The sequence below is a fragment of the Ursus americanus genome, chromosome 10, assembly GCF_024610735.1.
Source record: "Ursus americanus isolate L20-20 chromosome 10, mUrsAme1.1.p, whole genome shotgun sequence".
In the NCBI taxonomy this organism is placed as follows: Eukaryota; Metazoa; Chordata; class Mammalia; order Carnivora; family Ursidae; genus Ursus; species Ursus americanus.
This window is the reverse complement of record NC_142136.1, coordinates 79,000,970-79,012,977: the sequence shown is the minus strand read 5'-3', so window position 1 is coordinate 79,012,977 and position 12,008 is coordinate 79,000,970. Positions and strand designations below refer to the sequence as shown.

The following is a 12,008-nucleotide window of genomic DNA, read 5'->3' as shown; positions in this document are numbered from 1 at the left end:
AGGGTGGTTCAACATTAGCAAATCTATCGATGTGATATACATCACATCAATAAAAGGAAGGACAAGAGCCATGTGATCCTCTCAATTGATGCAGAGAAAGCATTTGACAAAATACAGCATCCTTTCTTGATTAAAGCTCTCCACAATGTAGGGAAAGAGGGAACATACCTCAGTATCATAAAATCCTTCTGCGAAAAGCCCACTGGGAAATCCTTCTCGATGGGGAAAAATTCAGAGCTTTCCCCCTGAGGTCAGGAACACGACAGTGATGCCCACTCTCACCACTGTTGTAGTACTAGAATTCCTAGCCACAGCAATCAGACAACAAAAAGAAATAAAAAGCATTCAAATGGCAAAGAAGTCAAACACTCACTCTTCCAAGATGACATGACACTTGATGTGGGAAACCCAAAAGACTCCACCCCAAAATTGGTGGAACTCATGGAAATTCAGCAACGTGGCAGGATATAAAATCAATGCACAGAAATCAGTTGCATTTTTATACACTAACAATGAGGCAGAAGAAAGAAGTTAAAGAATCAGTCCCATTTACAATTGCACCAAAACCCTACGATATCTAGGAATAAACCTAACCAAAGAGGTAAACGATCTGTATTGAAAAATCTACGGAACACTTGTGAAAGAAATTGAGGAAGACACAAAGATATGGAAGAACATTCCATGCTCATGGATTGGAAGAAAAATATTGTTAAAATGTCTGTGCTACCCAGAGCAGTCTTCTCATTCAGTGCAATGCCTATCAAAATACCATCGACATTTTTCAGAGTTGGAACAAATAGCCGTAAAATTTGTATGGAACTAGAAAAGACCCTGAATAGCTGGAGGGATGTTGAAAAAGAAAACCAAAATTGGTGGCCTCACAATCCAGACTTCAGGCTATATTACAAACCTGTGATTATCAAGACAGTATGGTACTGTCAGAAAAACAGACACATAGGGGTGCCTGGGTAGCACAGTTGTTAAGTGTCTGCCTTTGGCTCAGGGCGTGATCCCGGCATTCCGGGATCGAGTCCCACATCAGGTTCCTCCGCTGGGAGCCTGCTTCTTCCTCTCCCACTCCCCTGCTGTGTTCCCTCTCTCGCTGGCTGTCTCTCTGTCACATAAATAAATAAAATCTTAAAAAAAAAAAAAAAAGAAAAACAGACACATAGATCAGTGGAATACAATAGAGAACCCAGAAATGGACCCTCAAAGCAATGGACAACTAATCTTTGATAAAGCAGAATAGAATAGCCAGTGGCAAAAGGACAGTCTCTTCAATAAATGGTGCTGGGAAAATTGGACAGTCACATGTAGAAGAATGAAACTGGACCATTTTCTTACACCATACACAGACATAAACTGAAAATGGATGAAGACCTAAATGGGAGATGGGAATTCCTCAAAATCGTAGAGGAGAGCACAGACAGCATCCTGTTCAACCTCGGCTGCAGCAACTTCTTGCTAGACACATCTCCTAAGGCAAGGGAAGCAGAAGCAAAAATAAACTATTTGATCAAGTGAAAAAGCTTGCACAGCAAAGGAAACTTGACAAAACTAAAAGGCAGCCTACGGAATGGGAGAAGGTATTTGCAAATTACATAATCAGATAATGGGCTAGTATCCAAGATCTATAAAGAACTTTTCAAACTTAGCACCCTAAAAACAAATAATCCAGTCAAGAAATGGGCAGAAGACATGAATAGACATTTTTCCAAAGAAGACATACACATGAAACAGACACATGAAAAAATGCTCAGCGTCACTCAGCATCAGGAAATACGAATCAAAACCACAATGATCACACCAGTCAGAATGGCCAAACTTAACAAGACAGGAAACAACAGATGGCAAGGTCATCCCTTTTATATTGTTGGTTCTTTTGCAAGCTGGTACAGTCACTCTGGAAAACAGTATGGAGATTCCTCAAGAAGTTAAAAATACAGTTATCCTACATCTCATCAATTGCACTACTAGGTATTTACCCCAAAGATACAAATGTAGTGATCTGAAGGGGCACCTGCACACCTCAGTGTTTATAATAGCAGCAGTGTCCAGAGTAGTGAATCTGTGGAAAGAGCTGAGATGTCCATTGACGGATGATGAATGGATAAAGATGTTACACACACACACACACACACGACTATTACTCAGCCATCAGAAAAGATGAATACTTATAATTTAATTACATGGATGTGCATGGAGCTGGAGGGTATTATGCTGAGCTAAATAAGTCAATTAGAGAAAGATGTTTATATGGTTTCACTCATGTGGAATATAAGAAACAGCACAGAGGATCATAGGGGAAAGGAGGGAAAAGTGAATGGGAAGTCTTCAGAGAGGGACAAAAAATGTGAGAGACTCTTAACTATAGGAACAAACTGAGGGTTGCTGGAGGGGAGGTGGACAGGGAGATGGATAATTGGGTGATGGGCATTAAGGGAGGGCACGTGATGTGATGAGCACTGGGTGTTATAATGTAACTGATGAATTATTGAACACTACATCTGAAACTAATGATGTACTATACTTTGGCTAATAGAATTACTTAAGTAAGTATATAAGTAAGAAAATATATAGGTAAGGAAATAAAATAAAACTGGTGTATTTCGGGGCACCTGGGTGGCTCAATCGGTTAAGCATCTAACTCTTGATTTTGGCTCAGGTCATGATCTCAGGGTCATGAGATCAAGCCCTTCATTGTTGGCCTCCACCCCTTAGCGGGAGTGTGCTTGAGATTCTCCCTCTGCCCCTCGTCCCCAATAAAGAAATAAATCTTAAATTCCTGGGAGTCATTCATTCTCTTTCTCTCCTTTAAATTAAAAACAAAATATATGTACACTTCTAACCACAGTCTGATAATGTAAATGTTTCTAATTTTAATTTTTTAATACTCAGCTTGTTTTTGTTTTTTAATTTGAGAGAGAGTGTGCATGTGTGAGCTGGGTCTGGGGGGCAGAGGGAGAATGACAGAATCTCAAACGTACTCCCCAGTGCGCGCAGAACCCAACATAGGGCTTGATCTCAGGACCCTGAGATCGTGACCTGAGCCGGAATCAACAATCAGACGCCCAAGTGAGTGACCCATGTGCACCACTCAGCTTATTTTTTAAACTTGAGGTATAATTTGTACACAAACACCCATGTATTAAGTGTTCAGTTAGATTTTGACAATTGTATGTACTCATGTAATCACACCTGAAAGAAAATACCAAGCACTTTGATCATCCCAGATGCTTTTGTTCTGCCTTCTCCAAACTACCCCTCCCATTTCTCCCTCCGTAGGTGTATTTATATGCTATGTACTGAAAATAAAATCATACAGTGTGTGCTCTCCTGTGTGTCTGTTGTCTTTTAATTGTTCAGCATGGTTTGAGATTTGTGTTTTTTCCTTTTGATACTTAGTTTTTTTTATTTGGATGTATCATAATTTATCCATTTTCCTTTTGATGAACATTTGAATTATTTCCCAATTTCTGACTATTATGAATAAATTTTGTGAACAGTTTTTATAAGTCCTGTTGTGGATGTGTGTTTTCATTCTTCTAGGGCAGATACCTGAACGTGAATTGCTGGGTCCTATGGGAAGTATTTCTCTAGCTTTATGAGAAGTTGTACTATTTGACACTTCCATGAACTAAGTGTGAGTGAGCCCTTGTCTTGTAAAGAATGAGAAATAGTTTCTCAGACACTTTTTTTAAAATTTTTTGACGATTTATTTTAGAGAGAGGTTGGGGGAGGGGCAGAAGGAGAGGTAGAGAATCTTCAAGCAGACTCTCCCCTGAGTGAGGATCCTGAAGCGGGGCTCAGTCTCATGACCCTGAGATCATGACCTGAGCCAAAACCAAGAGTTGGACGCTTAACTGATTGTGCCACCCAGGAGCCCCTCTCACTTTTAGAAAGCAGTTTTATTGAGGTCTTTTGTGGTTCCACATACAAGTTTTAGGATTGTTTGTTCTAATTCTGTGAAAAACACTACTGGTATTTTGATAGGAATTGCATTGAATCTGTGTATAGCTTTTGGTAGTGTGGACATTTTGATGATATTCTTCCAGTTCATGAGTGTGGTGTATCTTTCTGTTTGTGGTGTTTTCAGTTTTTTTCCATCGGTTCTCAGAGCACAGGTCTTCCACCTCCTTGGTTAAATTTATTCCTAGGTATCTTATTCTTTTTGGTACAGTTGTAAATGGGACTGTTTTCTTAATTTCTCTTCTGCTACTTTGTTATTAGTGTGTAGAAACGCAACAAGTTACTGTATATTCGTGTACTATAGTTTTATTAAATTTATTTAATAGTTTTTTTGATGGAGTCTTTAGAGTTTTCAGTGTGTAGTGTCGTGGCATCTGCAGATAGAGACAGTTTTACTTCCTCCTTACCATTTTGGATGCCTTTATTCTTGTCTGACTGCTGTGGCTAGAACTTCCAGTACCAAGTTGAATAACAGTGGTGAGAGTGGACATCCTTGTCTTGTTCCTGACCTTAGAGGAGAAGCTCTGGGTTTTTCACAGCCATTGGCTTCTTTGTTTCAGGTTACACTCCTGGCACACCTTACAAAGTGTCCTGTTCCCCCACCAGCGGGGCAGTGCCACCATACTCCTCCTCCCCCAACCCCTACCAGACCGCTGTGTACCCTGTGCGAAGTGCCTACCCCCAGCAGAGCCCCTATGCGCAGGTATGCCTGGGGTGTGCTGTGGGTCTTACAGCGGTGCTCATGGGCACTGTGCATATGGGAAGGGTTGGTTCTGTCTGGGCTCTGATCCATGGGGTGTGGAGCCCTGTGGCAGTTGTCTCTCCTCTTTTCCACAGCAAGGCACGTACTACACACAGCCCCTGTATGCAGCACCCCCTCACGTCATCCACCACACCACAGTGGTGCAGCCCAATGGCATGCCGGCGACGGTGTACCCTGCTCCCATCCCTCCACCTAGAGGCAACGGCGTCACCATGGGCATGGTGGCTGGGACCACTATGGCCATGTCAGCAGGTGAGTCCTTGACCCTGGGTTGCCTGTTTTACAGTGGCATGAGAGCCGGGGGAAGGGAGAGCTCACTAAGTCTTTGACCCTTGGTTTGATTTTTCATGGCTCAAGTTGTATGGAAGGACATACTCTTCAGGAAAGGAACAGCATATGATCTTTTTCTTTCCCTTCCCTTCATTTCCTCCTCTTCTCCTTTCAGTTGAGAGGAGTCTGGGTCTGGGGTTTAGAGTGACAAGCCAAGAACCAAGTACCATTCCAGTGGGCATGACTGGATAGTGATCTCTGTATTTGACGGGTGAGCTGAGCCCTTGGCAGTAGGGCCGAGGAGTGGCCAGTCCCCACCATGAGCATACCAAGCTTGAGCAGAAGGGGATTACTTTGTGTCTAGGTGAGCTTGCCCTCCCGGTACCTCCCTTTAGTGTGGGCTGCCTTTGTAGGGCAAGTTGTGTGAATGTTGGTGTTTGCATAAATCTAAGAAGACTGGCTTTGTGTTATTAGTCATAACAGCTACTTGTAGAAATCCTTGGCATTGATCGACTTTATTTCCCAAGGCTTCCCTTGGTCAGAAAAATAAATCTCAGAGACATGAGACTCCTGGGTAGGATGTGCACATCTTCTTGGAACTGTGGAGCCCCTGGGGACTTGATGTAACGTCTAGGGATTGGGTTACCTAAGGTGGGCATGAGTTGTCTGTGGCTGGGCGGCCAGGCACACAAGATACACTTGCTTGCCCTTGGTTATGGGTTTTTTTTTTTTTTTTTTAACTTCAACATAGGGAGATTGTGCCAGAGAGAAAGGTGTGTGTTTTCTGCCCAGAGTCTCCATTGTAATTGGGTTTGTCATACTTACCTGTGAAGGGACAGAAACTGCATGTTTGAGGCATGTGGAGGGAGGGATGGCAGGCTGTGGGCTGGTTGTGGGCAGGGAGATGGAAAGTGAAGAGAAGCAAGGTGAGGCAATTAGGTTTGAGATTCTGCTTATCTACAGATGGGCTCAGGGAGTTGCTGAGTTTTCTGTAGTTAAAAGGGAAATATATTTATCTTTGTGTACTCAGAAGCTCATGTAGTTTGAAATCTTCCCTTTCTTCAATTTATTACTATCTTAACCATTTTTAACTGTATATAGTTTAGTAGTGTTAAATAAGTATATTCACATTTTTGTAAAACAGATCTCCAGAACTTTTTCACCTTGCAAAACTGAAGGTCTGCTCATTAAATAACAACTCCCCTTATCCCCTGGGCCCCCCACCCCCAGCCTAGCCCCTGGCTACCACTATTTACTTTGTCAATTTGACTACTCAAGATACTTCATATAAGTGGAATCCTTTTGGAGGTATCTTTTTGTGACTGGCTTATTTTACCTAACATCCTCAAGGTTCATCCATGTTGTAGCATGTAACAAATTTCCTTCCTTTTTAAGGCTGAATAATAATTTTTTTATTTTGTCAATTATCATCTGATTTCCAAAAATCATTGAGTATGCTCTTGTGAAGGGAAGGCACGAAGTCTTTTACAGACATTATCATATGAGCTTGCTGTGATCATACGACTTTGAGTTGTGTATGATCAGAGTTCTCATGGCACTATAGGTCAAGGCTACCCCTCTTCCTGTGTACCTCCTTCCTTTCAATGCATGCCAGGTCAGAGCCCTCTCGTCAGGCAGCATGGAGCTGTGTGGTGACACAGGTTAGCCTTGTGTGTGGGTGGTGCTGCCTGCCACTAAGACAGCTGCTCTTTCTTCCAGGTACCCTGCTGACCGCCCACTCCCCAACTCCTGTTGCCCCCCACCCAGTCACTGTGCCCACGTATCGGGCCCCAGGAACACCCACCTACAGCTACGTGCCCCCTCAGTGGTGATCACCCTGCAAATGTAAGTGACCGGTGAAACCTGTGTCGGCTCTTGACTAAAGTGCATTTTTTTTCGGTACAGAATGACAGATCTAACATATTTTAAGCACTAAGGAGAAAAATGCTACCTGTTAATCCAAGAGCAGTGTGGTATTTAAATTTTTGTTCTTTATTGGGACCCTAGAAAGTAGAAGAAGGAAGGAAACCATTGAGTACTTGCTGTGTACACTATAGACTTTGTTCCTTTCCTGTTGCATGCTCTAATCTCCCACTGCCTTCTGCAGGAAATAGGATTCTAGTTGTAACTGGAAGTCACCCTGAGTACCAGGGGAACCAGGAGCAGTGGTCTTTCCTGCTGCTGCCCTTTCTGGTTGTAGTGGATTTTGTCCTCCTTAAGTTGAATGAAACACCTCTCTTTTGGAGCAGCGGTGCCAGAGGCACTCTTTGTTGACTGTGTGTCTTTCTCCCCCCTGCCAGGTTTGAGGATGGAGCTGTGCAGTCACATCATGGAGGTTCCACAGCTGGTGCTGCAGGCCTCGCGCCTCCAACCCGGACTTTCTTCTTAATGCTCTCTACACTTAGCTAAACACTACTATGGCCCGGCCCAGCAGGTCCCAGCGCCATTAGTCTCCAACTAACTCTGTGGGTTGGTCTTAAAGCAAATCCTGTTTTGTGGGCTGCCTGGCAATTTTTTAGCTAACTGTAATGATAAAAAGGGAGTATTAATCTATTCTGAATCATATCTAGTTGAATGCATGTTTAAAAAAAACAAACACAAAAACAAAGCTTGCTCAATCTACCTGCAGTGACTGATGCAAAACCATCATATGCAAAACCCAAAGGAATGGAAAAGCATTTTATAACTTGTATCACTAATGCACTGTTGTAATGTATGCAGAGTCTTAAAGTTATAAGTGTTAAAGTGAATTTCTTCATAGAGTATCTGAAATCCCTTAGATGATGATTCTTCAGCCTTTGGGGTTGAGGCGGGTTGCCGATTGGTAATGTGGACTTGGAGTTTTCAGCCAACTGTTTTTTTCACGCTGACTGCATGGCGCGGGGAGAGAGTTGCGGGGACAGGGAGAGTGCAGGGAGGGCCACCATTGCCTGGGACGCAGCCAGCTTACTGGGCATCCCTTTCTTGCTGTTTACTCTCACGGGGCATTGTAGTGTGGACGTTCTTAAAGATCATCATGAAAGTGTAGAGTTGTGTGGCCAGTATAGTTAGGGGCAAGAGGTGGTTTATGTATCAGCAAAGCAATTTCTCTGCCATCTAAGTTTTCATTACAAGCTTCTTACAGATAGAGATGAGGTTTTCTGTATCTTTACTGGAGAAGTCCTATGTAGAACTAAATTATTTTCCTGGGATGGAAGATATGTGAAGGAGAAACAGCCACACTAGGAGGTATTGGCTTCTTTATTTAGCTTAGAAAACCATTCCTTCCCCCCCGCCCAAGAAATGTTTCAGTCCACTGAAAACCTATGTAGGCATTGCTGTTCTCACCCCCCCCCCCAAGAGAAGGGCAAAGATTTCAGCTGTTATGAAGAAAGTTGTATATTTAAGAACTATTAAAAGGGAACAAAACTGTATTTGAAGTTGTTTCTTGTAGAGAGGCAGGTCTGTGGCTGTGTTTGGGCCCATCCACCTGATCGGGGCTTGTCATCTGAGACCATTTGGAGGCTGCTCTTGGAGATGGGTCTGTGGAGGTGTGAGGGAGGGGCTGGTGCCTCTTGTCTGTGAGTCTTGTCTGCCATGTCTTGTGCTGAGGGCTCTTAGCACAAAGCAGGTATGGACAGCAAAGGGCCAGGCAGCATCAGAATGCATTTGCCTGCCAGGACTTATTCAGAAAGGATTTTGTGTTTAAAGTCTGAATATTGTACATAAGAAATGAAGAGGAGTTTTTTGCCTAAATGTGCCCAACTTGTATCGATGTGAGTGTGTCTGTTCAGAGAGGGGGTGGGAGGGTGAGGGTTTTGTTCCCTTTCAGCAGTCTGTCAGGTGGGGGTGGGGTATGCTCCTGTTCACCCCATCACTGTTTCAAGTGTTGTGGGCTTTGGTTGGGGAGGGGACCCTTCCCCTACATCTCTGGCAGCTAGGTTAGGGCTCTGGCACTGGTTTGGCATTCGGCCCCATTTGGTGAGTGGAACACCTGACCCCTGAGCCTTTGGTAACCTTATTTTTTATAGTAAGTACCCCATAATTTTTCTCACATTTTATTTTATAAGAAGTTCAGGAATATTTTTGCATGGATCATTGTAAACAGAAGGTTCCTTATTCCTAATGTCTGTTAACATAGTGTGCTTACTGATAAGTACTTTAAATTGCTTCATTAGCACTTAACCCATGTGTGTGTTTGTCAGTGTGTGTGTGTGTGTGTGTGTGAGAGTGTGTGTGTGTGAGAGAGAGAGAGAGAGCGCGCCATTTACTCGAGGCACATGGTTTGTGTCCACTTCTTCAACTCTTTGTTGGTAATTCCATCTGTGTAGTAGATGGTTTGTAATAAATATCTGACAGGTTCTGAGGGTTCCAGGGCTGAACTGACCAAGTAAAAGAAAGTCAGTTTCCCCAGTTTAGTGTTATAGATTAGGAGAAAATACGATTTTAATGTATGCTTTAGAAAAGCCCTAAACATCAAAATGGGCATGCGCACATGTGCGCGCACACACACACACACACACACACACACACACACACACACAAACTACGTGTGAGGGGTGGAGTCATTTGAATTGAGCAGAAAGATAGTTATATAGGATGCTTCACTGGGCTTGCTTGAGACATGGCACACACAGGGTGAGCGTTTTCACAAGCGCTGAATTAAATGAGGTTTTTGAGAACAAGAAGGGCAGGTTGCATTTTGCCCCCATTTATATCAGCTTCATGAACACTTTCCCCCTTATAATTTTTTAAATCTTTTTTCCCTTTTGTGAAGGTGAGTTGGGAGACTTTATCAGATACTTTAGCATAATGGAATACATCTCTGGAAATCTTTTCAGTTTTGAACCTGTCGGCATCAGCGGTCAAACATGGTAATGAAAAGTAGATCTTGTCTAGCAGGTAAGAATCTGGACACACGAATAGTAGCAAAACTATCATAGGTTGTAATTTTAACAGCATTTAATTCCAGTAAAATTAATTAAGGAATAGACTTCTGTTTCATAATTTGATATCCCAGGCATAATAGTGGAACATTCAGAGAAACTTTCCTTTTCTTTTTGTATGTGACATTCCTGAGAGTCTTTCAGCTGAATTATGGTTCTTTTAGAAGTGGAGATAGGCAAACGAAGGACCTAATTCCTCTAAACATGAACGTCATCATGGGTATTAAAAAAAAATTGTTCTACAGTAGGCCTCCCTGCTGAGATTTAGGAGTCTATTTTTCTGCTTATGGAAATTTGTTTGGATCTGGGCCAGGTGACTTGAGTGTTTAGTGATGAGTGTTGGTCTCATCAGCTTGCTGACTCTGTGAAGTAAGGCCAGCATCAGGGCCAGGGCCATTCATGGTGATAGACACGGAGGCAAGGCGCTTCCAGAATCTTATGTCTCATGTTAAATCTTTTTGGAACATTCTTGTTGGTATGGTTATTAGCCCTACCAGTGGCTATACTGTGACTCTGTTTCTTGAGTGCTATGCAAATGTAGTATTTACAGGAGATGAGGGAGGCTTTGAGCCTTGGGCTGGGCACCTGGTTGGTGAGCATCTTGCCCTTTCCACGCTGTGCATACAGTGCCTTCCTCCATCTAGTGGCACCATCACTTCTATAATGAGAGGAAATACATTCTTAAGGCACTTTGGATATGCTGATATCTGGCCATGGGTTTCTGTGAGTGTGTCTGCCATTTGGTGGTGAAAAGGTGGCACACACCAACCACATCAATATTGGGGCCTACTTCAAAAAGGAAATCCAGACTTCTTCACCAGTTCTTGTAAACTGTTGGAAACAGTATTTCTCTGACTGGTTGGGCCACCTTCTCCCTGTCTGGCAGCTAATGGCTGGATGCCCCAGTCATTGCCAACCTGAGTATTTCCCAGACAGGACAGGATGCCTGTCTGACCCCTCAGCAGGCTCACGGGCAGTTTTAAGGATGAGTGGCTTGAGGGTGTGGGGCAGCTTCTGGTTCTTCTCTCTGGTGCTTTTTAAGGGTGAGTGGGGGTCTATACAGAGGAGTGTGGTTAGCCTGGGGGAAGGGCATACTGCTTAGCTCTTCTCTTTAGCACATCTCAGATGTTTGTGTGTGTTTTTCCCTGAGCTGTTTATTACTCAGCCTGAGCTTTCTGAAGGTACATCAGACTTTTTTGAATAGACTCGCAGATGACCTGCAGAGGAGGGCCTGATCTTTTTGGGTAGAAAGTCACGAAGTTGATATTACGTGTTTCAGATGATTTGTCATCCTTCCTCCCCTCTCCCCCCACCACCTTGCAGCCCCCCATTCATTTGAAGAACAGAAAACCATAGGGGTAACCTTATTTGGATCCCCAGGACTAAAGTTTACTTACTTGGGACAGGGAGACCGAGGAGAGGCAGTTGTCTGTTCAGGAAGCCCGCAGAGGGCTTCAGGAGACCTGCGCTCCCAGGGCTGGTGTGTTGGAGATGACAGGTGTCTCGTTTAGCCTCCTGAGCCTTGTCAGTCTCCCATGGGTCCTCGTTCACACTAGTGGTCAGTAAAATAGTTGGGCTCTGCTGCACTCCTGTCAGGGTTGCTGTGATGGAGGAGAGGCCCCAAGGAGCCACATGGGTTGTGACTGACTAAGAAATGGTTCCTTTTTTTTTTTTTTTTGTAATGATTTTTTAAAATACTGTTTTTTTTTTTTGTTTTTTGTTTTTTTTTTTTTTTTAGACTGTTCTCTTGGTACTTTTTTAAAGCTTAAGTCAGCATTGTCTTCCAGTGTTAAAGGCATCCCTCACCTCTGCATTGAACTTACGGTGTCAATCAATACAAAGGAATGGAACATCCATCCTGAGCCAGTTCCATTATGTGGAAATTCATACTATTTTAATTTTTTATGCAATCTGATGAGTAGATGGAGCTCAGATTTAAAATTCTTAAAAGCACGTTTATTGTAACAAGAATTGTTATGTATTAATACTGCAGTTTTCAATAAAGATTGACTTGTGTTGCATATTGTGATTTTTATTTTTTTCCCTGTGGGTTTTATCTCGAGGTGGCGTGGCATGGCCTG

The 12,008-nt window shown here is 43.1% G+C and overlaps 1 protein-coding gene across 4 annotated transcripts in view; it reads left to right on the top strand.

The window, feature by feature from the left end:
• The window catches only part of FAM168B (family with sequence similarity 168 member B), a 40,604-nt gene extending 28,656 nt beyond the window's left edge, over positions 1 to 11,948 (top strand). For all 4 annotated transcript variants that reach the window (XM_045797165.2, XM_045797164.2, XM_045797169.2 and 1 more), the window contains exons 4-7: positions 4,530 to 4,672; positions 4,807 to 4,984; positions 6,722 to 6,847; positions 7,303 to 11,948. In XM_045797165.2, the coding sequence (XP_045653121.1) occupies positions 4,530 to 4,672; positions 4,807 to 4,984; positions 6,722 to 6,834 (434 nt within the window). In that variant the 3' untranslated portion in view covers positions 6,835 to 6,847; positions 7,303 to 11,948. The remainder of the gene's footprint in view (positions 1 to 4,529; positions 4,673 to 4,806; positions 4,985 to 6,721; positions 6,848 to 7,302) is intronic.
• Positions 11,949 to 12,008: the final 60 nt, after the last annotated feature.